Raw genomic sequence first — 27,643 nt, 5'->3', positions numbered from 1 at the left:
AGCCTGGCAAGCGGGGCGTACCACGTAACTGATTTAGGGACTGGCTCTCAGTTTGCCTGCAGATCAAAATAAATGTTTCACCCACCACATTTTCTTGTTTTAGGATTTTATTGCGTGTGCGTTTGCAAGTCATTGCATGAACCCAATTTTTCCTTGTCTGGCAACATTTTGATTTCTCCAAATAGTTTCACGCAGTAATAATAAACCATTGCCTATAAACATAAAAGAAACCCACCATAGATCCTGTGTTCTAATTTATTAGAACACACGATTATGTACGCAAAGGAGAAGTGCCATCAGACTTAGATTTGTGAACAATATTTGAGAGAAATTCTTTTTGTATATAGAAAATGTTTTTGATCATTGAGTTCAGCTAATAGAAATAGGAGCAAAAACAAAAGTGTTGCGTTTATATTTTTGTTCAGTGTATTAACTCAACAACCAAAGGATACTCAGCTTAACTTGCAGAACTGACCTGACCCAAAGACACCTGAGGCTAACTTGCTTAGCGATTTGGCCAAACCATTTACACACAGTAGGAAAAACAAAACTAATCATTATCTAAAATGGAATAATCTAAATAAACCCAAAACCCCACCTTGCTGCTTAGCAAATGATTGGTCCTGTTGAGCTGGCATTGCACTCCCAAAGTCATAAGCCATTGATTAGACATTAAAATAATCCCCGCCAAATACTCAGTCTCCGGAAATTTCCACCATTATTCGTAATAATAATTACTAATACAAATTACTAATTTGTAGTAATTTGAAAGGTTCAATGCTTCATGAAGCTTCATTGCCATCACAAGTGAAGGGTGTCGATGACGGTTTTCTTTAAAGTCAGAAGTCTTTGCCATAATTGTGTAGGCGACTGAGGCAGAAGGAGAAAATTCAAAGGTTCAGGAAACCTTTGCAAGTGTTCTGAGTTAATTAGCTGATTAGGGTGTGACACCATGAGTTTCAATTAATGTGATTTTTCACAATATTCTAATTTTCTGAGATACTGAATGAGTTTTGCTTTCTGAGACAATTGGCAATGATAATTACATTTTTACACAATATCATTATTTTGGTCTTCATATATGTACATCTTCTTTTATCTTTATTTTAGCTACACTAATGTTTGCATGTCTATACTTAATGTCTGAGCATGTGAAAACAACAAATTCATTGTGCACACAAACTTAACCAAAAAAACTGATTCTGATTAGCTAGAGGGCTAATTCTCATTAGAAAAATTTAAATGTGTTTCACTGGGTTTTACTTAAAAAAATCAGAATGAAGAATACATATGCAGCTTTCACAGATATTAAATGGCTATGCAAATATGACACAAAACCCACAAAACAATACACTGACGTTTTTGGTTGAAAATTACAAAATATGGAACAAGTTCAGGAAAAAACACATACTTTTAAAATGGTTTGTACTTAAAAGAGAAAACATGCGAAAGTAAAATAACAGCCAACTGAGAAAGCAGATTTTAAGGCACACTGACATAACAGCCACATAACCAGTACTCCTTTGTGTAGTTGAATAAACTACATTGCAGCAGCATCTACCCATTTATTTTATATCAGGCAAGATTAACCTCACCCTATACTTATTTACCTTTAGCATAAAATGAAAAGGTTAATGATTCATTATAAATAGAAAGAGTAGCAAAGAAAAGCTAGCTAAGTTTTGCAATGCAGCTAATATTTATGGTATAACAATGTGATGGCATAGTATGACAATTTCAGTGTCTTCTGCTTATCTGGATGGAGAGATTTTCTTTGCTTGCATCAGTTAAAAAACTGAATGTATTGCAAACAGAATGAGAAAAAGCTGTGCGACTACAGCATATAAGAATATAATAAGTAGGAGTTTTGTTAAGGTTACTTCGCTGATGCCATAAAATTGCGTGCACTCTGTAAATAAATTCTATTTCATGATGTTTGATCAACATTTATATCCACAACTCTTCATCCACAGCGACAGAATTAAGAGCACGGATACTCATTTTCCAAGACTGAGAACTGCTCTTCTCCTTCAGAATGTCCAAAATGCTCAGATGTCATCAGTTGTAGAAGTCTGGCCACAACCAAAACATTGAGACTGTTTCCCAAAACTCTGTACTGCTGGATGATTGAGATATCCTCTGGAAAAGCTGCAAGGAAATGAAAAAAATAATTTTGTCAAAAACTATAACATGTAAACAACAGAAAATAAACATGTTAGCTTGATAAAGAAACCATTGCAATTTTAAGCAGTTACAAAGTTCACTTTACACAAATAAAATATAAACAACTAAAATATAAATCATTTTTTACTTCTCAAGCTCACATTTAACCTCTGACTGGTGTTTAGACTTTGTTTTAAATTGATAGCACAGTGATCGGAAATATGTGCTACTTCTATTTTTCATATAACTACTCTGTATGGATCCCATCATATCATCCATTGATATGGTGAGTGTTGGACATATTGAGCGGTGTGTACACTGTTTGCCTCCATACAGCTACCATTCCCTGATCTTTCACAACGGTGTTGGTTTTTCTTGTGCTTTGTCTACCAACCATGTAATCAAGTTCCATATTAAAGTCTTCCACACACTACAATCCCTTCAGATTCTCACATGGTGTTAAGTGTGTAGGGCCTTCACATTTTTCTGACCATGTTTAGGAGGTATATAAAGATTATTTAGTGTAACCACTTCTCATTCTAGTTTAGATCTTACATTGATATCACTGTTTAAAATTACCCCAAATTTTTTATGCCCTCCCTTTTTATTACTTTTACATGTAGTATAGTAAGCTTCTAAAACCAAATTTCCAAAATTGCTAATGTTCTTCAAGTGACAGACATGTTTCCTCTAAATATATTGGCATTAAGCTTCCTCATTTTAAGTATCACCTTACTTCTCTTAATTGGGTTATTCGTTCCACTGACATTCATTCCCTCCATACTTATATCAAGCTATTTACTGTAGAGTTTTGTTCTATGCTTGGCTTATCACAACCATAGCAACCCACAATAATGCTGAGAACTTCAAACAAGAAAACGCAAAACTTCAAGTAGCTGAAAATAGATGTTTGCCAGAGAATTTCTATGGTTTGAGGGGTATGTCACTTTCAAAAGAGAGGTCCTGGTGAGATCCAGCCTAGGTTTTTAATAACCAGCTTTTCAGGCACCACACTTTATTTTGTCTACAATGGCATGATAGATCTGCAAACATTTGGTCTGATTTTTTTCTGTCAGCATCAATTTCTACTGGCTTTCAGCTGCTGGCTACATGTCTTAGAAATTCTCGTGCATGTTCGCTGCCATTCTGATGCGTTTTGCAGCTGCTGCTCATTCTCACTTTCTGCTGAAACAGCCTACCTGAATTCTCTCCTCAGCTGTTCTGCCCCTGAACAAAGTCAGTAAACCCTAACTTTGTTCAGGGGAGTACAGAAGCAAATTCCTCTCTCTTCCTAAGCTCTTTAAATTAAGGTGTAGTCCTTCCTCTTCTAATTCACATTTATAGCATAGACATGATAAAAGAAAAGCTGTTTGTCCTGATACATAACTTTTTCTTTGTCTTCAGTACCATCTCCCTTATTTTTTACTGAAGTAAGATCTCCACAACTGACTGCCGGGGTTTGGTCTGGTCTACTCTTAGGCATTAAAGCACTGTGTGCATACTGGCTATTAGGAGCCGGCGTCCTATGAGAGTACAAAGTTCCCTTCTGAATTCTCTTGTTTTTTCTAGTGCAACAGCTGACAAACTTTTTAAATATTCAAAGTTTTGCAGAGAGGGAGGTATTTTTAAGTTAACGAAATATTGCCAAAGGTGCATTGGGAAGTTATGTCTAAATCTTAACAACTGAGTCAATAGTATCATATGCAGTGTTGACAACAGCTGATGGTGGAATGTACAAAAACCTTAGTGAACTCTCGTTAAGACTTCAATATCTGGACTACAGAGACAATGTTTCACAGTAGCATGTGAGTTTGAAGAAATTTCTCCTAGAACATGCTAGCCTGCTGCTAGCATGTGTGCTTGTTCTAAATGAAAATTAGCGCTTTCATTTTTGATTTCCAATTTTGACTTCCAATAATTCACTTCCTGCTAAAGAGCCCCCTGGTGGTTGAAGAAAAATCCACAGAAAAGCTGCACCAGGCTATAAGCCGCCTGGTTCAAAGCGTGGGAAAAAACAGTAGCGGCTTATAGTCCGAAAAATACGGTAATCTACAGTGGCTTGCAAAAGTATTCATACCTCCTGAAACTTTCCATAGTTTGTCACATTACAACCACAAACAAATATATTTGATTCTAATTTTATGTGAACCAACAAAAGCAGATGAGAAACAGCATTTTTGACATTCGTACACCTCAAACTTTAACAAACTCCTCCTGGGGATTGTGAGTTATCCGTTTCATCTTCAGTCAGTATGCAGTTGGGGGGCAGGGGATTAAAAGTTAACAAAATCAAGAGTTTTGAGGGAGGCCAAGCAGCAAACGAAACACTATAACTTTCACACAGAGACTGAAAGCTTGGTCATCTAGGAGCCCCTGCTCCTTCACGTTGAGAGGAGCCAGTTGATGCATGTATGTATCCAACACTCAAGCTTTGAGGTGTATACACAGCAAATACAGATTGAAACTTTAGCAACTGTTTATGTAGGAGGCTTTTCAAGGTTATCACGATGATGCCTGAGGCAGAGTTGCCACACTATTTCTATATGAAAATAATGGGCTAGAAATAATTTAAAACTGAATGAACTGAGATAAGCAGAGTTGTGTGAAATGGAAAATATCAAAATTTTAACACAGGCAAATCGTGTGAAAAACAAAATCCTGACATTTTTGACTTACAGAAACTCTGAGGGAAGCCCATCAGGTTGGCTACTTCTCTCGGAGTAAAATAACGTAGATTTAATTTTAACATTTTCTGGAGCTTCTCCTCTTCAGTCAACTGGTCCAGATTGGCAAACACACTACTAATCTGCAAAGCACACAGAGAGAAATTTCACTATGATGACATACCAGCGTATACGTTGTGTGATTGTCCAAGTGATAGCTCCAATTGTATTAGAAATCATAGCTCAAGTAACTGGAGCTAATCCAGAAGGCAAATGTTAGAAGCCAAGGATGCAGAATAATGACATTTGTCAAGTATCAGTGACGTTCAGGTCAGATAAATGTGACCTGGACATTAGGTCACATTTGAATAGGATATGTATCAGATACCCAGGTGGCCTGGGTCGCATTCAAAAAGAATTTGACTTGTGTTGTTCAGACTGTCATGAAAAGATCAGACACAGGTTGTATTACCTAAAAAAAAATCAGAATTGGATCACTTCAGGCTGTAGTGTGAACGCAGCCTAAGTAGTTCTTCCCTAACAATAACTGCTTTGCAACAACGTGGGATGATGCAGAAACCACCGCCATTTTGGCTCGCTGTCTGCTCAGCATCTTGGTCCGCTCTTAAGACATGGAAAAAGTCTTACACTTATACATTTGAAACACCTTAGCTTGTAGTTCATCGCTATAGTTTGCCATTACATCAAATGATTAGTTAATTCTAACGTCATTAACACAAGAATTTATTTTTTTTTAAAGTTTTGTTGGCTCCAGTGGCCTTTATTTGGCACTTGTCAGACAGGAAAACAGGCTGTGACATAAAGAGAAAACATGCCGTGTCGATGAATGACACCTCCGTATGTCGGTCGTGCGATTTATCCTTACTCCATCACCGAACCCAAGAATAAAGAAGTCTAAGGAGGTAGTTGTGGAATGAGCTTCTAGTAAAGCTGTAAAGATTTATCTATGCCAAAAACGTTTACACTGTGGCTGAAAGTAAAAACTACATACCTCATTTTCCATGCAGCACTGTAGAACTGATCCAGTTCCTTCCACATACCTTCCATAACTAAGCAAAAAAGTATCACAAAATAATAAATCTTGCATGTAAAAATAAAACCTATACATATTAATAGCCGTTTTTATGAGCAAGAAAAAAAAAAGCCAAATCAAATACAGAAATTTAGCTAAATGAAAACTAGGGTTGTTACCACATCTTTATGAAAGAGGAGCAACAAATTATTTGTTTTGCTTTCATGTCTTTGACACAGTCTTTTAATTTCTTTTTAATTGCACGTCTGAGTTTGCATATATGCTAAATTGTCAAAAGTATTGGGACTCCTCTTCAAATCATCGGTCACTGCCCTGCTGCTACTAGCATTTGATAAAAATGGAGCTCAGTGAATTCCAGAGTACATGCTGCTGAGTTCAGTCATGAAATTTCCTTCATGAGGTGATTTCTACAAAACTATGACAATTAAACAAAAATATTAACGTGAAATAAGTGATTGCATAAATACAGGAAGAAAGTATTTGGTCTGATGAGACCAAAATGGAGCTTTTTGACCATCAGACAAAACGGTATGTTTGATGGATATGAAACACTGCATATCACCACAAACATACCATCCCCACTGTGAAGCATGGTGGTGGCAGCATCATGTTGTGGGGATGCTTACTGGCAACAGGCCCTGGAAGGCCTGTGAAGAAAGCAGGTAAAGCAGTAAAATATTGGAAGATCCTGCAGGACAATCAGTTCCCATCTCCAAGAGAACTACAGCTTCAGACAACATATATTTTCCCCAAAGCATCCAGTTAAATCTACACAGGGAAGGTTTGAAGACAATAAGGTGGATGAAAACTGAGAATCTTCAGACATGTTTGGTTTAAGAAAATAAAACATTTTTAGAAAACGTGTATGCAGTGGTGGTTTTTGATATGAGCTGCCTGGGTAGTTGCCCAGCTGTGGCATTAGTAAGGGGTGGTCCCCCCGAGAACTAGAAAATAAAATATATCTTAACTGTCAGTTGTCCCCTGAACAAGATTGCTACTACCTGTATGTATGCTTAGTGGAGTAAGTTTCCCTTAGTTGCTACTCCCAGTAGCAACTAACTGCTTACAATGATTGCTTACATTACCTGTTATCTGCTAAAAAACACCCTAAAAGAAAATGCATATTTTCTTGCATTTTAGATGGTAGGATTACGGCAGAAGGAGGGGCTTACCCAATGGAATATTCCTGCAAGAAGCACAACTGCGTGCATATTTATATTTCAAGCTTGGATAGTTAGGTATAGTGAGTGTGATCAGTCTGATTATTTTTTGTCAATCATTTGAAAGCAGTAGTACTTATGCAATTATTTATTTCGTTAAATATTTGTATTCAATTACCATTTTGTAGATAGCAGTGTCACTAACATTAAAACTGCAGTATGTAAGTTTTACAATTTTTTTTTTTTTTTTTTTTACATATTTATTGTCAACAAATGACAGTACGGGACAGATCATCTGTGAAAAACTTGAGCACCTCCCAGTGCTCCCAGTGCTAACTAGAAACAACCAGTCAGAGCCAGGATTCGGGTCAGTTACAATCTCGAGTGGCACCACTCATCCTCCTGCTCTGTGCTGTGCTGCAGATAGCAGAGCCTGTTGTGAATGCTTTGCCTAGTTAGTATGGCCACCAAAGACAGCAAATAAACAGGTTTCCTGTAATGGAAAATAGTTTCTCCACCATTTAGCAGCGAGTACATGAGATTAATTGACAGCACTAAGACCCTGCTCCTGGTTCTGATTGGTTGTTTTTGAACGGGACCAGTCCATATGTTCAGATGGCAGTAGCAGCTCTGAGAGGAAATGGAGCTCGATCTATTCACAGATTATCTGTTTCATAGCATACTGTCATGACATGGTAACATTTTGAGCAAATATGTTAAAAAACATTCTTCTACACAGACTATGTTTTTAACATGTTTAATATCTAAATATATAATATCTTTCGCATCTTGTAAGCAGGTTTTTATTGGAAAAAGATAATAAATAGTGATTGAAACTTTAAAATATTGAAATGTATCAAACTATGTTTAAACAGTTATTAAACTTACCCTTTAGTGAAGCAGACAGACCTCCGGCTGTGGGGCTGAACAATATCCAAAATTGAGCCATACCGCAACAAGGTTTTAGGTTTAAGGAGATAAAGTTCCATGTCTATATTCATCTGAGGTTCCAAGTAGCCTTGTATTTGTTGAAAAGATAGGTTTTTGTTCTGATTAGTCTTCTTTTGAGAATCCATTTGAGTCTCGCGTTTATACAGGACATGAACATTGGGGTTGTCTTCTGATGGCTGGTCAGTATTCTGACATTTAGATCTCAAGACAGAGGACCGTTCAGGAAACTCACTGTCCGTCACATGGGAAAAGGAACAACCCTGGAATGAGAAATTTTGTCAAATATTCCATGTATGAATCCATAAAATTACAAAACAGATGGCTTTTACGAAGAAAATATTACACCTTACCAAACAAAACGTTTAATTACTGTGAAACATGACATCACTACAGTCAACACAAATAACCATCAAACCAAATTCTAAGTAATAGCTGAAATATGTTTCCAAAATTGGGAACATGAAATTGTCTAAAAATGTGTTGGTATGGTGAAATATTAAAGAGTTTCTTTCAATTTTGTGAAAGGCTGAACCCTCCTTCCACCAAAATTCACTCAATACAGTGCAGTCAGGCAGGTGCTGCTCTCCTTGCAAGTCCCAAAGCTAGACTCATTCACTGGATTGTCAGACAGAGAGGCAGGATTTGTTAGCCAAGTTGCTGTTGTTCCCACTTGGTGTAATACCACAAAACCATAGAACATTTAGCTGCAGATTTAGGCTTCCTGGGATTAAAAGCAACAGACTCTTGAGTACCCATAGCAATCAGGTCTCTAAATTTGTGAGTTATAATTCTGTGTTATATAATAATGAATTTATTTATTATATTTTGATCTTCACTTTTGAAGATCAAAAGTTATCAAAAGCTCATGACTGCATCAAAATCTGACCAGTCGTCATAAAATATGAGGCTAAAATAACTTACACACACACGCTTCCAGCTGCATCACACAGCCCTGTTTAAGTGGTTTTAGCCCCGTTTGAATACAACTGGTTCTAAATCACATATGCATCGTCCAATTTACATTGTACTCGATATAAGTGACTTTTGTTGATCTCTAAACAGGCCAGTAAGCCAATTTTGGAATTTGTCTCCAATGCGCTCTCTAAATTATTCCAACAGCTATACTCCCTGATACATCATCCAATCTACACCAGCTTTATTGTGCATCAATAGGGAGCATTGTTACACACATTGGTGTGGTAGTTTGATGACATCATCTCACTTGGAGAAGAAACTGAGGACCATTGGGTGACTCCTCCAGCTTCTCCCTGTGTATGATATAGAAGATTGAAACCGTATCCACTAATACTTGATAATCACACATGACATATTAAAAAGCCTAGAGGAAGTCCTTGCCAATCATTCGCCACCAAACAGGAAGTGAACATAATGCCTTTGAGTCAAAGGCTTTGACTCATATTGAACTGGACTGAAGGTCAATTTTAAAATGTGACAAATGTGCCGCCCAGTGGACAAGTACATGAATGGCATGAGAGCAACAACAGCAGCAGTGTGCCGGAGCTTCCATCATCTGTGCAAGGCTGGAACGGCACTGAGCTACGAGCTGCCAATGCTGCCTGCAACATTAAATGCAATGTTTTTTCTTGGTATGTCACTACTTTAAGTGGCTTTTTGGAGGGCTTAACATATTCAGCGTAAATTGTTCGCCATGAGAAATTTTCAGATTTCAATGGAATCAAAAGCGGGCATGGCCAAACTGCTCTATGCAAATCTATTTCATAAATAGTTTACACTTAGTTTAAAACTAAAGTGTTATTGTTAAGTAGGAAGAAAAATTCTCAATAAAACCTTTTGTGACTTTAGATTAAAATTTTTTATGTTTTCAGCCCACAAGTACTTTTGAGTTGAAGATTTTGGCCAATGTTAATGAATATAAATCACCATCTAGCCTCTACCTTAGGTTAGAGACCAGTCAATTCACACTAAAGCTGACATTACAACCCTTTATCTGTTTTAAAACACCAACAAATATTACCTTGGCACTTGTCTGGATGCTCAAATTTTCTGCAGACATTTTAGCAACCAGGAAATAACGCAGTCGTGAATTTGGAATCCCCACCTACAAAAGGAATACAACAATAATAACAAAGATTTGTCAGAATGACTTTGTTGTAGGTCATTCCGTCAACAAAGTCGGTAGTAATCAGATCCATCAACAGCAAAACACATTTAAACACATTCAGTTCAATTCAGTTTATTTATATTGGATCGATTCACAAGTGTCATCTCAGGTCACTTTATAAAAAAATAATTTTAATTCAATTATACAAACATAACTTGATAACTTGCATCAATTCAAACTGATCCAACTCATCAAGCAGTACAGTATGCTCAATTAATTATTCAAATGTCTTAAGAAGTTTCTATCTAAAGAAACTCAGCAGATTGCATCGAGTCATCGACTTCCAGCATTCGCTTCTCCTGCATGAGCAGGTAGTGACTATCAATGGCATTGTGCCATTGACTTTACAGCAACCCCTCATACTGAACATGCATGTAGTGTGTAGTGACAGTGGAGAGGAAAAACTCCCCTTTAACAGGAAGAAACCTCCAATAGAACCAGAACCTGGCTCAGTACAAGAGCACATCTGCCATGACCAACTGGAAGAGTGAGACTTTCAGACTATTCAGTTCACTCTGTTCATGGACTATAGACTTCTTGACCACCATTTTGCAACATTTTCTCAGGAATCTTTCTCATTTTAGCAAATGCTGACACCACATTATGACTTTAGAGAACTTCTGGACTAGACAACATGAAACGATGTCCAACTCTAAACGCAAAATCATCGAGCTGGACCAACAGGTCAGTGGTTCAGTAACAGGCTTCACTCAACACAGTGAACAAAACGACGAGAACAGCAGTAGCCTGTCTGAGCTCGAGCTGGAACCAGAGCTTGCTGAAGCACTCGAGGTAATGACAGGGCTATGTCGAAAATCAGTGAGAAGCTGGAACCCCTGGCGAAGACGGTCACATTGCATACAACCGAGCTTAAGAGGGCTTACGAAGCTGAAAGCAGGGTGCTACAGCTAGAAGAGGCTGAAAAGCCCCTCACTGCTAAAGTACAAGCCCTGGAAGAGAAAGTCAAGACCCTCGCAGACCACAGTGACAACTTGGAAAACAGGGGGCGATAGAAGAATGCGTTATATTCAATATCCCAGAAGATGCAGTAAGGCAAAAATTATTTGAAATTTTTGAAAATTGGATGCCAGCTTTTCTTAACGTGAAATGTCAAGACCTATATTTCATCAAATGTTATAGGCTAATTATACATCCTTATTAGATGCAATAAAGACAGATTTACAGAGATGGTGCAGTCTTCCCATAACAATACAATTGTTGTTAATACTGTTAAAACTTGGTCTGCAGTGTGAAAGCTAGAGGGTAGATCCTCACTGACTCCTCTGCTCTCCCCTGTACAATATGAGCCAGGTATGACAAATACAGGCTATTATTGGAACCTATTAAGAATTAGATTATTTTTTGCTAAATTATTAATGTTACAGATCCAAGATTATGCGAATGGTAGATCTATTGTTATTTATTCGTTTTGCTTAGACACTCCTCCTTGTCAGTCAGCCTCCTGCTGTGATTAACAAGCAGTAGCAGCTGCTGTAGTTGATCTGATTGTTTGATAGAGTGAGGAGTGAAACTGTTTTTCTACCACAAAATTAACATTTATATTGAAATTTTTTGTATGAAGTCAACTCGGAGAATATTTCTGTTATTTTTATAAGTAAAGAAAACACTTTTTGAAACCAGAACAGGGATTCCCCCAGTATATTATAGGCCTGGTGGCCGCCATGCTTTGCAAGCCCCACCTCCAGGCTAAGCCTTTTGTTGGTTATGTTTTTAGGAAAATAATAATAAATAAAAAACACTATTTTTTCTTTTTTCTAAGCCGGATTGCAAGCGTCTCTGTTGCTCTGAGCGGTTCACTGGCGGAGCAGATTTATTCCTAAAAGATAAGTTTATAGAAGATAGGTTTATAGTTTATGCATTTTAAGCCGGACCAATCACACCGCTGGCGCCTCTGCGCGTTGCCTCGCACTGCAGCAGCTGGATGTCTAAAGTTTACCTCAACGCGCCTCCTTTCACTCAAACTGGAGACAGGCTGACCTGTATGGATATTTACATCAACCCCCTGTGACCCTGTGGTTAACGAACAAGCGCTAACCTCATCATGCAGGTTCAGCCCGGTGAGGAGCTTTCGAGCTCATATCGTTGTCACGCATCACGCTGGTTTTATATTATTTTATTATTATTTTTAGTGTTATTTTTCCAGTTACGAAGCATCAAACCATATGAAATGCTTTGTCCACTTAGTCAGACAGAGCTAATGTGCACGGCTGCGCGGAGATCTGAGAAACTGGACCAATCAAAATAGTTTCTGTGTTCCCTTGTTAAAAACTCAACAGACATGAAATGGAAGACCTACTAAGGTCACATTAAAAGAATTAAATTAAATCTCCCGTTTGCTGTGCAGTGCAGTGCAGCGGGTTTAACTCATGCAAATCCGGTCCAAGGCTGCATGAGGCCTTGAGCAGAATCTGATTTAGGGGCCCCTTTTGTTCCTAAAAACCTCAGCACCTCTAACAGCTTCTGTGTTAGATTTATTCTGGGAGACAGAGAGCATAGTTTAACTGGCCAACCTAAAAAGCAATCAGTTATAATTGCAGTTTACTAATTTGTATTTGTGGGCAAAGAGAGCTCAAACTCAAAGATTAAACTCACAGCATCAGATTGTTGCTATGGTAACAAAACTATTTAACTATGAATATTGTTCTTTGAACTTTTACAAAATAAACTTACCAGCTTACATATAAATGTTAAACAATTTAAAATCTTTTAACTTATGCTGAAACCATTAAATCAAATTTAGCAGCATGGATCATCTCAATAAATAAATGTTACATTTATTGTGTTAAAATATTAGCATTTATGGCCCCTGAAGCCCTGGGGGCCTTATGGAGCCGCTGACTTAATTTGGATTAAACAAAAGTGCAAATAATTGATATTCATTTTAATTGTATTTTTTGATTTGTTGTTTTTAAGACTCGTTGTGGGTTTAAATATCATTTCACTGGCGATGTTTTCCCATAACATATACCCAGTAATATTTTTACTTTTCCTGTCTACTTAACATCTTTTAATACAAAAACACGGTGGACCGCCTCGGCGCCTCGACCGCCGGCTTAGCAAGTGCAGAAAACTCTCTGCGAGTGCTTTTTATTTTGAATGAGTCGAAAACCGCTTCCTAAAAATCTACTCTGGCATTTTTGATTTTTGGACCTTATTAGGATGCAAGAGTAGCCATAACAGTTATAATATTTGGACATGTCATGATGAACTACTTATTTGTGCGATCCTCCTTCTGTTCATTTGAGTTAATCCGGATTAGATATGGCCTCCACAGTAGCCACTATTTTAAATACCTCTAAGGTCAAGACTTTATATTTTAAAAAAACTACATTTGCTTCTGATGCCACCTTATCTCCAAAAGAGAAGTTACTGTTTAAGTGTCCAGGTAAGAAGATCATTAGCTGCTTTTATAATGTGCAGACCTGTTACACTGACAGCTCCAGGTGTTGCACAAACATGGCCAACTAAATTGGGTGTGTTTGAGGAGAAGTGGGATGTCATTTGGAATCATGCAAACAAACATCTATTTGTAATCAAGCCAGGCTTTTACAGCTCAAAATCATTCACAGATTGTAAATTCCTCCTAGGAGGAGACAGAAAATGAACCCTCAAACTTCTCTCAACTGTTTTGAATGCAAGCCAGCGCTGGGTACACGTATTCATTGTGTTTGGTCCTGCCCTAAAATTCAGATGCATTGGTTAGACGTCTTGAAAGATTTCAAGACATACCTAAGATAGGTATGGTTTAGAAACAAATGAAAAAACAAAATTTTGTTGGGACTGGTCTCATAAAATTTGAATACTCCAATAGAAATTAATAAAAAGGGATATTTTCAACAGAAATGTGAGGCATCTAAAAGGTACACTAATTTCAGTTCACACAATACTTGGTTGAAGCTTCTTTTGCATGAATGAGGCATTTTGTTGGGTCTGGTGACTCTCATCTTCATCTTATGAATACTTGATTATGATATTGTCATTTTTACATAAAATAGTCTTCTGTAGTTCTTACATTTGTCGGGGAGATCATGCATTCCTGGTAAGTGTAGCCACAGTCACTCAGGGTTTTTATCAAATAGTCCCTAAAAAACAGAAGCACAGAGTTAACACACATTCAATGCACACACAGTGTTTAAGAATTGACTTTTGTTTCATTGCTCACTGCAACAGAAATAAAAAGAAGAACTCATCTCTCATGTAGTGGCTCAGTCCTAGCAAAGGTCAAGTCTTAAGGTTTAAGAAGATATTCACAGATTCTACATAAACATACTCTGGTTTTATGATATAATTATTGCCCTTTGTCACCGATTCTGTTCATCATTTTCACAGACAGAATTTCTGTGCGCAGCCATGGTGTTGAGGGGATCCGTTAGGATCGTGTCTCTACTCTTTGAAAATGATGTGGTCCCACTGAAGTCATCAGGGTCGTGATCTACAGCTTTCGGTGGAGCGGTTTGCAGCCAAGTGTGAAGTAACCAGGATGAGGATCAGCGCCTCCAAATCCGAGGCCACATGGTCTTAAGCCAGAAAAAGCTGGAATGCCTTCTCCCGGGTCTGGGAAGATGTCCTGTTCCAAGTGGACAACTTCCTCCACTCACTACTTAAGCTGTCCCCCTGTCACCAGCGGACAGCTTAAGTATCTCAGAGTCTTGTTTACAAATGAGGGAAACATGGAACAGGAGACTGATGGCTGGATTGGTGCAGCGTCTGCAGTGAAGCAGGCACTGTACCAGTCTGTCATGGTGAAGAAAGGGAGAGAGAGAAGGAAAGAGAGGGGGGAGAGTGAGAGCTACAGAGAGAGGAGAGAGAGACAGAAAGAAAGGGCAAGAGAGAGAGACAAAGGCAGAAAGAGAGAGATAGAAAGATTTTTTTGACTTTTAAAAACTAATTCATTCACTCAGAAGTGATAAGAACATTCAACAAATTAAAATTAACACATTCATAAATGAAAGTTCAGAATTATACACTGCCTGGCCAAAAAAAAAGTCGCCACCTGGATTTAACTAAGCAAATAGGTACAAGCCTCCTATTGGATAAGTACTGCATAGGCGATTATCTTTGCGCTGGCAACAAGTTATTTAACCCCAGCTGATGCAATGAGTAACTCCTCATTTCTTAAACAACCATGGCAAAAGACACATCCTGTGGTTGTGGAAAAGACGTTAGTCTGTTTAAGAAGGGTCAAATCATTGGCATGCATCAAGCAGAGAAAACATCTAAGGAGATTGCAGAAACTACTAGAATTGGGTTAAGAACTGTCCAACGCATCATTAAAAACTGGAAGGATGGTGGGGAACCATCGTCTTCCAGGAAGAAATGTGGTCGGAAAAAAATCCTGAATGATCGTGATCGGCGATTACTTAAACGTTTGGTCAAATCAAATCGAAGAAAAACAACAGCAGAACTCAGGAGTATGTTTAATTGTGAACGCAAAAGCATTTCCACACGCACAATGCAAAGGGAACTCAAGGGGTTGGGATTGAACAGCTGTGTAGCCGTAAGAAAACCTCTAATCAGTAAGGCTAACCAGAAAAAAAGGCTTCAGTTTGCTGGGAGCATAAAGATTGGACTCTGGAGGAATGGAAGAGGGTCATGTGGTCTGATGAGTCCAGATTTACCCTGTTCCAGAGTGATGGGCGCATCAGGGTAAGAAGAGAGGCAGGTGAAGTGATGCACCCATCATGCCTAGTGCCTACTGTACAAGCCTGTGGGGGCAGTGCTATGATCTGGGGTTGCTGCAGTTGGTCAGGTCTAGGTTCAGCAACATTGTGTGCCCAAAGAATGAGGTCAGCTGACTACCTGAATATACTGAATGACCAGGTTATTCCATCAATGGATTTTGTCTTCCCAAATGGAACGAGCATATTCCAAGATGACAATGCCAGGATTCATGGGGCTCACATTGTGAAAGAGTGGTTCAGGGAGCATGAGACATCTTTTTCACACATGGATTGGCCACCACAGAGTCCAGACCTTAACCCCATTGAGAATCTTTGGGATGTGCTGGAGAAGGCTTTGTGCAGTGGTCAGACTCTCCCATCATCAGTACAAGATCTTGGTGAAAGATTAATGCAACACTGGATGGAAATAAATCTTGTGACACTGCAGAAGCTTATTGAAACAATGCCACAGCGAATGTGGGCTGTAATCAAAGCTAAAGGCGGTCCAACAAAATATTAGAGAGTGTGACCATTTTTTGGTGGCGACTTTTTTTTTGGCCAGGCAGTGTACAAAGTAAATAAAACACCTTCATAATCCCAAATATTCTGAAAAATATTTAGTTCATCCATTTTTAAATAATATTTATATTCTAGCATCACTCTTGCTCTAACCATACTCTTAAAGAGCTTTACACAATCCGTATTCTGTTCATTATTCATTTTAAATTTTCTACTGATGAGCATCAGAACAGACTGTGGGACAAACTTTGTGGGAGCACAAAAGGAGCTACAAGCTGCTGAATGTTTTTCTTGATTTCAAGAAAAACAATTCAACAACAGTCCAATTGTCTTCTTTCTTTTGTCATAAAAAACCAAAAATAAAAGACTGTTCTGTGAAACTTTCTCCAAATGATTTATAAATATCTCTTAGTAATGTAAATAAATCCATTATTCTGAAACATTGTACAAAATAATGAAAAATTGTTTTTCTTAATGAACAAAAGAGACATTTACCTAAAACAACAGGATTAATAATGAAAACAAAAGCATTAACTGCAACAATACCGTGCAAAATTCTCCACTGTAAATCACCAGCATTTTTAGTCAATGGTGGCTTATAAAGTTTACAATGATCCCAGGAATTTTGCCTCATCTTTCCATTTTTAAAACGCCACACATCAGCTAAATCATAATTTTCAATAATATGTGGCTCCAAATGATTCCTATCTAAATCATCGTACAATTAAAACCACCTCCTAAAATTAAGTAATCTGTTGACACAATTTATTAGTGTATTTACTAAAAACACGTTCACTTGAATTCACAGCAGCAAATACATTCAGTAAAAATTACTTTCATATTCTCATAATATTAAAAGTAATTTTATAACAATAGCCTTTATCAGTCTTCCAGATGCGAAATCTTCAGTTTCAACAAAAACTGGAAGAAAATGTCTTGAGAAAAGAATAGCTGCTCCTGCACTTAGCAAAGTTTTATGACTGAGAACAAGATTTCCATCCCATTCTTTCTTCCAATCAACCTCATTATCAACACTGCTCTGAGTTTCTTGAGCAAAAATTAAATCAACGCATTTAGATTTTAAAAGTTCAAAGTACACAGCCCTTTTTTCACATCCCTTGCGCCATTAAGGTTTAAAGATTAGATTTTCGAAACTACGCATAATCTCACAAAAAAAGACACTATTGAAACACCAGTGAAAAAAGAATGTGTTAAAGTGCAAAACAAGTCAATCACCACTGTAAAAAGTAAATTTCGAATCAAGAGAGAGAGAGAGAGGGAGAGAGAGAAAGAGAATATAAGTGAAAGAAGGAAGGAAAGAGGAAGGGATGGATGGATATTCTTCATCATTACCTGGCTGAGGAGCTCTCAAAACCTTTGACATTCTCCAGCAGGATATATGTTGGCATCTTGCAAAGCCTGAAATCATATTGGCAAAAGAAAATTGAAAGAATTCCGCTAATTGGACAAGTCCTGCTTGCAACTTCCTGGATAGTCATGTGGGAACAGTGTTTTTATAATGTACACATTATCTCTGTCTCTCTCGATGAAACATTGTCTAGACTCCATTGCTTATAATTTTTATAGGTATGGTTTAGAAACAAATGACAAAACAAAATTTTGGGGCGTGCTGTGGTGGCGCAGGGGGTTAGCACGCCCCACGTTTGGAGGCCTTAGTCCTCGACGCGGACGTCGCGGGTTCGACTCCTGGTCCCGACGACCTTTGCCGCATGTCTTCCCCCCTCTTCTCACCCCCCTTCCTGTCTGCCTACTGTAGAAAAAATACGAGCCACTAGCGCCGCAAAAACTCTTCGGAGAAAAAAAATTGGAAAAAAAAAAAAATAATTTGTTGAAAAGAAATTAATAAAAAGGGATATTTTCAACAGAAATGTGAGGCATCTAAAAGGTACACTAATTTCAGTTCACGCAATACTTGGTTGAAGCTTCTTTTGCATGAATGAGGCATTTTGTTGGGTCTGGTGTCTCTCATCTTCCTCTTAAGAATACCCCATATATTATCTATGGGGTTAAAGGTCAGGTCAGTTTGATTGCCAATCAAACACAGGAACACCATGGTTTTTGGACCGGCTTTTGGCACCTTTGGCAGTGTGGGCAGGTACCGAATGGACAAGAAAATCAGGTCCCTCAAATCCCTCTATGTGTAATGAATCCGATTAACATCATACGAGTTTCACTTTCTGAAATGAGTGATAGGACATATTGAACTTTTTAATAATATTCAAATATTTGTAGCCCTACCAATGTTTAGATATAGAGATATTAGCTTTAAGTTCAGAATGCAGCCTTTAAAGCAGTTTTATGTACCTTTGATTTAATAAAAATGTTCCTTACATATTTGTTAAAACTGTCACTATGTTGTGACAGTATGGTATGATACAAATAATCTGTGAAAGAAATACGCTCTTCCACCTTGTCAAAATGCTACTATTGCCATCTGCAGAAATGCACTGTTCCCAGTCAGAAATAAACAATCAGAGTCAGGAAAAAGGTCTTAGTTGGTGGCTAATCTTTGTAGCCTGGGCATTCATGGCAGGCTCTACTGTTGTTAAAAATCTGTGGCGCAGCAGAGAGCAAGTGGCAGAGTGTGAGGAGTGCAGACCACAGATCAGAGGAATTTAAGTTTTCCACAGATCATCTGTCTCATGCTATACTTTCACATACTGTAGCTTTAAGTAAAAAAATTCTAACAACTTTTTAAAATGATTTTTTAAATCCGTCAGGCTGACTTATGACTAAATCATGCGTATTTGACATCCTCATACCTTGGAAGGAGTTCAAGGATGAAGAGGAAGCTCTTACATCTGGGGTCTGCAACGTCACCCTGAAGTCCTAACCTTGAAAAGAACAAAACAAAGTACAATACCAGTTAAGTTGACAAAATGTCCTTCTCATCTTCATCAGTAAAAAATAAGTGTGATACGGAAATGTAAATGTAACATAGAATAAGGATCAGATTAAAGGCACTTCTCCACTGGCAAGACTCACTAACCACTTGATGTGTGAGTTAGTTCTACTCCAGTGGTGAGCGTCTCCATTACGGTCCAAAGACTCTTTCTGCGCCCACGGAGAACCTTGAGGTTCTGATTCTGATGGACTCAAACCCAGATATTTCATTTTATCTTATAGAAATTTACTGTTGACACAAATAACGATTCAGATAAGCTGATTATTTCTCTGTACATATAAATATATTCTCCCACTTTAATTTTTTAGATATGTAACCTTTTGGGAAATGAAGTCAAAAGTGTAAATCAATTTCACACTAAAGATATTTAAAAATTAAAAAACAAAAAATAAAATGCACATCACACCAGGCTAATATCATGTAGTTTAGCATTTCACACAGAGGGGGCAAAAGTACGGCTCCATCAGAAAGCTGACCACAGCTTCACCATTTCTCTCCTCTTTATTGCTGTTCATTCCTCAGAGAGATGAGTTGCTAGCAGCTCTGCTAATTCAATGTCAGTCCTCTGCTAAAGTTACTGCATGTATTCCTGCCGCTGCTCCTGATTAAACCCATAATTAAACTCCTCCAGAATGAGGAGAGCAGCTCTCTGATACCAGACAGAATGTCTGTCACTCCACAGCTGTGCTATGAGAAATGTTTGGAGTTTTCAGTGACATAAATCAAGGGCCAACCAACACATGTGGTCAGATTTCAGATTGATTCATATCCCAAATTGGGCAATTGATGTTGCAGCAAGTATAAAAACTAAAAAACAAAGTATCAAAGATAAAAAAAAAAAAAAAGGACATGAAATACAAATCAACACATACAGGGGAAGAATACAGCAGTGTATTTCATTATTGACTGACAGTTGCTACAAACACTATATCAGGTGCAAGTCCCCCTACCTTGTCCTGCATTAAAAAGAGATATTGCTGTAGGAACCAAGGAGTACTTGTTCCTGTTACCTTTTATACAAGGGAGTCTGAGCCTGATGCCAGAAGGCAGAAACTGGAACTCAGCATGTAAAGGATGAGAAATATCAGCAATAATGGCTTTAGTTTTCCTAATGACTTGTTTTTTACACAGTTCTGTAAGTGAGCATTGTTCAATCCCTAAGATCTTATTGCTAGTATGTATTACTCTGCTAAGGGCATTTTTTGATCTAATACTGAGATTTCCAAACCAACAGAGGAGGGAAAAAGTCATCACAGATTCAATATATGATCTAAAATATAGGATCATCAATTACTTATCAACTTGAAACTTTGCGAGCCTCCTTAGACAAAATAATCTTTGCTGGCCCTTTTTTTGTAGGTTTTCTGAATGGCAGGTAAATTTTAACTTATTATCCAAAATAGTCCCAAGATGTTTGTAGTTTTCTACTGTCTCCACTGTCTGACCTTTAATTACTGTTAGATTTGTGTTATGGGGTTTCTGTCTAAAATCAATGCACATGTCCTTTGTTTTCTGTACATTTAATGAAAGAAAAGCTTTATCACACCAGTCAACAAATTCATCGACCACAGGGCCATGGGCATGTTCATCATCATGTAGAAGGCTAACTACCACTGAGTCATCTGCAAATTTTAATATTAACCTATTATCATGCTGGCTGCGACAGTCGTCTGTGTACAAAATGTAAAGAAGAGGGGAAAGGACGCAGCCCTGAGTGGACCCAGTAGACAGAGACGTCTCTTTGGACCAGCATCCATTCACTCTGACTTTCTGCGTTCTGGATGCTAAAAAATCAAGAATCCAACTCACCACATTAAAATCCAGATGAAAGTTATTAAGAAGTTTATCAATCAAAATATGGGGCAGGATTGTGTTAAAAGCTGATGAGAAGTCAACAAATGACAACTTAGCATGATTTTTGTTACCTTCAAGATGTTTAAAAACACAATTTAGTAAAGTGGCAGTGGCATCCTCAACTCCCCGACCGCCCCTGTAGGCAAACTGTACTTTACTGGATCCGTATCCAGTAAATGTTCAGTCTTGGTAAGAAGAGATCTCTTAATCAATTTTTCCAAAGATTTCATGACAAGGGAAGTCAGTGCAACAGGTTTAAAATCATTCAGGACTTTTGGGTGGCTCATCTTAGCCACAGGAATCACGATGGACTGCTTCCAGCACCTCGGCTCCCTCTGTTGGTTAAGTGACATCTGGAAGATGAAATAAAAAATAGGAGCCAACTGTTTCGCACAAGAGGAGAGCAGTCGACCACTGATATTATCTGGTTCTGGGCTTTTTCTAACCTTACAGCGTTTAAAAGATTCAGCCACAGAAGTAACATCGAAGGGGATATGACCACACCAAAGAAGTTTGTTTGTCAGATTTAAAATCTCATTACTAAAATCAAAAGAATCAAACCTAAGATAAAATATATTAAACTCATTTGCCAATTGGCAAAAACCAGGTAGAACCACCTTTCTGTTGCACTTGATCTCTCATCCAACAATTGTTTTCAGCCCATGCCAAACTGGGCAAGGTCTTTCTCCAGCTTTTTCTTGTAATTCAATTTTGCATTTTTTTATTTCAGCTGTCAACCAAATTGCTTCTGTGCAGTACACGGCTCGGTGCGGCTGGTACAACCCCTGAAGTAGGTACAGAAAATGGAGAAGAGTCACGCAGCACTGCGCTGGATCTGCTAATGGAGATGAATCTGGCTGGAGCGGACAAAGGCTCAACAGTTGAGAGGATCTCTGGTGGACAAGTGCCTCAAATCTACTGCCCCTTATTTCTTCTTGAGTTTTTATGACTTTGTTTCCAAAAATATTAAATAAAATATCATACCTGGTAAATGGCTGGCAAGGAGGGCTCATCATTATCATATCAAAAGATAATTTATTGAAGTCGCCAAGTGGTATACCCTTAAAACAAACAAGCAAATTATTTCAATTGAGCTCAATCATAACATAATATGCACAATTTAAACCAAAGATCTATTGACACGTCTCAACCTAAATTTGTTTGGTCAGGTTAAAAAACAAATCAGACTGCATTGATATAATAAGCATACCCCATATATCCATCAAATTTGAATAACTCTTCATCCAACCAACTGTTTCGTAAAGTGCTTGACAGAGGCAAGACTCGACATAAAACCACAACAAACATACACATATAAATGGTCAAATTAAATAAGTTAGGCACAATAAAGAAATAAGGTAGGTAGATAAAACAATCACTTACAGGGGAAGAGAACCTCAGCTACAGGAGGTTTAGAATTTGATTGTTGCAGGTAAAAGTTACAATATTTTGACCACAGAAACATTTTATCATCTTGTTGTTGACATTAGTTAGTGCCAAAACAAAAAGGTAAGCAGTCTACAGGGAAATGACAGAGCAGACTGTTCTTCTTGAGGAAGCTAAGGTCCTTCAGGGTTTGAAGCAAGATGATGTAGATCAGGGGTGTCAAACTCCAGTAATCAAGGGCTGGTGTCCTGCAACTTTTAGATGAGCCTCTGCTGCACCACACCTGAATAGAATAATTAGGTCATTAGCAAGGCTCTGGAGAACTGATCTACACAAGAAGAAGGTAATTAAGCCATTTCATTCCAGTGTTTTGTAGCTGTGGAACATGTAAAAACTGCAGGACAGTGGCCCTTGAGGACTGGAGTTTGAGACCTGTGATGTAGATCTTCTATAAGTCTGCTGTTGAGAGCTTCATCTTTTCTGCCGTCATCTGTTGGGGCAGCAGTATCAGAGCCAGGGACATAAAAGGGTTCAACAACCTGACAAAGAAGGCTGGTTCTGTTCTGGTTCTGTTTTGGGGACTGTGGAACCTCTGGAGACGATGAGACAAAGAAGGATTTTACATGAAATCAAGAAAAGTATGGACAAAAAAGTGTCTTCAGTTAGAGGCTTCTTCAAATTCTCTGTAATACAGACTGCTACAGGAGTTCTTTCCTATTCACAACCACGACCATCTACAACAGAATTCTCGAAATCTTCTCCAGCCATGTTCTTAAGCTTATCCGGGGTCAGGTCGCAGGGGGTAGCCGTCAAAGTAGTGAGGCCAAGACTTCCCTCTCACCAGCCACTTGTTCCAGCTCCTCTGGGGGAATCCCAAGGCGTTCAAGGCTGAGAAACATCGTCCCTCCAGCGTGTCCTGGGTCTTCCCCGGGGCCTCCTCCCGGTGGGACGTGCCCAGAGCACCTCACCAGGTGGCGTTCAGGAGGCATCATGACCAGAAGCCCGACCCACCTCAACTCTACTCTCAGTACAATGGTGAAATGAAGGTTGCGGCTGTTTGCTCTTTTTTTGAAAGTACCTTCTTTGCTCATCCAATGACATAAATCCACTGATCTATCAATGAATGCAGCCTGCTGCCTATTTGTATCACCCCTCAGCTGGTTCCAAAAAAATGTAAGGGAACTGCGCATGATCTGCAAATGAAAAAGAGTCAGGCCAGGGAAGACTGGGGAAGAACAGAGTAAAGCAGTGTTTCTCAATTCCGGTCCTCGGGCCCCCTGCCCTGCACGTTTAGGTTGCAGTAAAGTTTGCTAATGCTGTGCTTATAAAACATTTTCAATATTAGGTTTAATCTTGAGTTTTGGTGAGATTTCTTCAATTACTAAAATCACCACACCAATTTTAAAAGAACTTGAAAACTGCTAATGGTGGCATTTATTAGCTTTGAAAACTAAAGTAAAATTTTCTAATACAAATGAGAAACAAGGATGAAAGGGAAAACAAAACACAAACAAACAAAAAATACTGAACCACTCCATTAGATCAAAAATGACAAAATCACTGAAGAGACGTTACAGTGGACAAGCTCAGTTCTCAATTACTACCTACCTCAATGGTCTTGTTCCAGAGGGGGGTGTCTGGAAAATTGTGCCTGTAGATTTTATTGGCTGTGGTGTTGATGTCAACAGCAGCCACCACCTGAGCAGATATCCCACTTTCTGGTAAAGAAAAAAAAAACAAACAGAAAAAACACAGATCATGTAAACATCCAGATTGTTCTATTCTGTATCCATATAATTTAGTTTCAAATATCACTGCCCCCTCAACTAATTTAATGGTTACACTTAAAAAACATAAAAGTAGCAGTTGAATGAAATATATATAACTGCAGCTGATGGTGTAATAATACCTAAGTACAACTGCACTTTTGTGGAAATAAAAGACAGGTTTAAATTTTTCATAAACATCATCATCATCTTAATTACAGTTGTGGGAGTCAATTATTACATAACAAATTATTTAGAACATAGTTTTGATTGCTTAGACGAGCACATTTTATTTTGTGAAAAAAATTATTATTTTAAATATTTTCCAAGCAAGTTCTTAACACTATGTTCCAAAACAGACCCAGTATTGGGTCCTTCAGCACTTCTGCTAACAAGATCAATCTAAACACATGCCATACAATAACCAATATAGGCATATTGCATATCTACAGTATGTAATGGGCAAAAGCTCATCTAAATGATAACAAAATTTTCTACATCAACAACACCCAGCTCAAACACTAAGCATTTTTTAAAAACATAATTAGGTGCTAATTAGATGCTAGGCTCACACCTGGTAAACACGCAGCAATAACAGTGCAATAAGGTCAACAAACTACCTATCAGATTAAAACCCAGACTTTGCTGTTTCCAACAATACCAGAATCACCATGCTATGTGCAAAACTCACTGAACCAGCAGCCAACGAAGACAAAAAAACAGCTAATTTCGTAGCTAATTTCATGAAGCTAAAAACATAAATTCAGTATTACCTTTGCTGTTTTGTGGTCATAATCCATGTTAGATGTGTCAATCACCCAAATCAACCAATGGGCTGCAGAAAATCTGCCCTGTAGGTTTGGTTTTCGGACTCAATGCTTTTATAACCAGAGCGCCCAAGACTGTTCTTTTTAGTAGTAATTCACTCTTATATTGTTTTAAGAAAAAAAAACAATGTTATTAATCGCAAATAATATTTATAGCAAGATATAGGTTGGAGGAAAAATAAATAAAGAGAAATTTGTAATTGCACACATAGTGCCAAAATGTCCAAAAATGGCACATTTGGAATGTTCACCTGGAATTTTATCAACCAATATCTTTCTAAAATGTTTATCCTTAATTTTTTGGAATGAAATTTGGTACAGTAAGTGGTCAGAATCTGTATTGTGAATTGCTAGAGGTTCTCTGTTTCCACTGCATTTTTTTTAAGGAAAACACATTACATAATGTATTTTATTAGAATTTATTAATAATTTTTTCACTGTGTGCCATATGTATTTGTTCTTTCTCAGTAATACAAATGTTGATTTTTAGACCTTTAGAGTATTCTCTGGAATATTACTTTTATTTTGCTACCTGAACCAGTCAAATACACCTTGTAGTTCCTGAGATATATGGAATTCTTTTTCGAGAACTGTCCAAACAATATACATAAAAGAGGCTCTGTTCCCAAGAGCATTTATGGTGTTTCAGGTCTTAGTCAACATGATTTTAAATAACAAGACTTACACTATAACAACACTTAACTCCAATATCAAACATTTAACAAGTACTAAAAAACTGGAATAAAGCAATAAAAAAAACTGGACGAAAAGGGAAAAAAGCATTAGTTCTTTCTGCAAATGTCCCCAGATTTGTAGTCTTGCAGAGTTCCATTTCGTCAATGGAATGGAATTCTGGAAAGGAACTTCTGTGTCCAGTTTTAGATTCATCCATATTCAGTTAAACCCAAAGTTTTTTTTTCCAGTTTTTTTCCACAAATCTACAGTCAACTCCTTTGTTTTGTTCAGATTCAAGATGATATATGATTGTTCCACACCATGACACAAAGTGATTCACCAGCTCCTTGTACCCTGCTTCTTGTCCATCTCTGATACACCCAAAAACTGCAGAGTCATCTGAGTATTTCTGGAGATGACAGAAGTCAGACTTGTGCTGGAAGTCTGAAGTGGAGAGTGAAAAGTCCTGGGGTGCTCCTGTGCTGTCTTCTTTGATAGTATGATAATGGCCAAACTGTATGGGGTCCTGATATGTCCTTGTCTGCTTATTCAGTTGAGCCAAGTTGAGTTTTTCCAGGACTTTCATGATGTGGGATGACAAGAGAACAACAGGTCTATAGTCACTGATGACCAATTGGTGAGTTTTCTCACTCTCTAATGAGTGAGTAAACTCATTAGTGAGTTTTCTCACTAATGGTACCAGAAAAAGGCAGGATGCCTTCCACCAAAGTCAAACATTCTTGTGAGTTGAAGACAAATTTGTAGAAGCAGAAAAGTTCATGACTGAAGTGGAAGACAAAACATCTGAGATGTGAGAGAAAAGCTGTGTGTAAAGGGAGGTTGGTTATAGGAAGCAGAAGATAGAGGTATTTTCACAGTAGAATGTTTTTCAGGAACATAGGTTGATGTCTGAGAACATCCCCCTTTAATTTCCACTGCATATATCAATGTCAAATAACTCAAAAGCAGGTACTCTGAAAACAACCCAGTAAAAAAGGTGGGAGTGTGTGAACTGTCCCTAACCTAAAGGTGGAGCTTTGTGGTGGAAGGATGCTTAACATGTTAGGGGTTTTACTTGACCCAAGGAAACAAATACTCAGACTGAGGAAGGTAAATTTACCAAGATATACTGTACATATGTTGTGGCTTTTTTATCTGTTTTGTGCAGAAAAATTTTGTTGTTCACATTTTACAGTCTGACAATTTCATTAAGCACAAGGGAGCTAGAGGAGTTTCAGCAGCAGTTTGTGAAATGTTATGAACTGGGAAAGTGTCTACCAGCTTGTAACTGTAAGACACTGCTACAGTAAAGATTAATGTAAAACTGTGCTGCATTCATCTTTGTAGCAAAATGCCTTTAGCAAATACACACACATGCGCACCATTCACTGTTACTGATTTACTGTCTGTACTGCATCACTGATACAGTGCTATGCTGGGACTATTTGTTTTGTACAAATGGACGCTGACAGATTTTCTAGACTTACAGAAATTTAACATCAGCACCGAAGCAGAGTCTACTCCGAAGAGGAGACATGGGGAAAAACGATCCCGCACATATCAGGTGCATTGCACAGAAGTGGATGACAGCTTCCCACAGAGAGAGAAGTTCCTTCTCCGTCTTTATCCACGTGTTATATGGGAGACAGCAGGCAGGGAAATGAAAACAGGCTCTGCCTTTTATCCCATCTGCTGTCTTTTTGAACAGACTATTTTGAATCCCAGCTCAGCCATGTTTGATGAACACCTCTAATAATTTGCATTTACCCTTTAACGCGTAGTGCATGCCACCGATTCCACTGTAAAGCTCCAGCACCCGCAGACTTTCCATGGCTTCTTTTCGAGATGGGTCTTCTTCTGTTGATGTATTGTGGC

General features: G+C 38.1%; 1 protein-coding gene across 4 annotated transcripts; it reads right to left on the bottom strand.

Annotated features, from left to right (window-relative positions):
- Window positions 1-237: 237 nt before the first annotated feature.
- On the bottom strand, window positions 238-27,643 carry trdmt1 (tRNA aspartic acid methyltransferase 1). 4 transcript variants are annotated; one of them, XM_032552170.1, is made up of 13 exons: window positions 27,256-27,490; window positions 24,109-24,218; window positions 22,325-22,783; window positions 22,099-22,175; window positions 19,118-19,189; window positions 17,688-17,753; window positions 14,168-14,237; window positions 9,988-10,071; window positions 9,182-9,259; window positions 7,929-8,251; window positions 5,839-5,896; window positions 4,840-4,969; window positions 238-2,148 (listed from the first exon to the last, which is right to left on the bottom strand). In XM_032552170.1, the coding sequence occupies exons 4-13, from the start codon at window positions 22,134-22,136 to the stop codon at window positions 1,982-1,984; spliced, it is 1,086 nt and encodes a 361-aa protein (XP_032408061.1). In that variant the 5' UTR covers window positions 22,137-22,175; window positions 22,325-22,783; window positions 24,109-24,218; window positions 27,256-27,490; the 3' UTR covers window positions 238-1,981. The 4 variants fall into 4 exon arrangements, with proteins under 4 accessions (XP_032408061.1, XP_032408058.1, XP_032408060.1 ...); XM_032552167.1 differs by lacking the exons at window positions 22,325-22,783; window positions 27,256-27,490 and adding an exon at window positions 27,536-27,643; XM_032552169.1 differs by lacking the exon at window positions 22,325-22,783 and having other exon boundaries at window positions 27,256-27,489.

This window comes from Xiphophorus hellerii, chromosome 21, assembly GCF_003331165.1.
Source record: "Xiphophorus hellerii strain 12219 chromosome 21, Xiphophorus_hellerii-4.1, whole genome shotgun sequence".
Lineage (NCBI taxonomy): Eukaryota > Metazoa > Chordata > Actinopteri > Cyprinodontiformes > Poeciliidae > Xiphophorus > Xiphophorus hellerii.
This window is presented reverse-complemented; position numbering and strand designations above follow the sequence as displayed.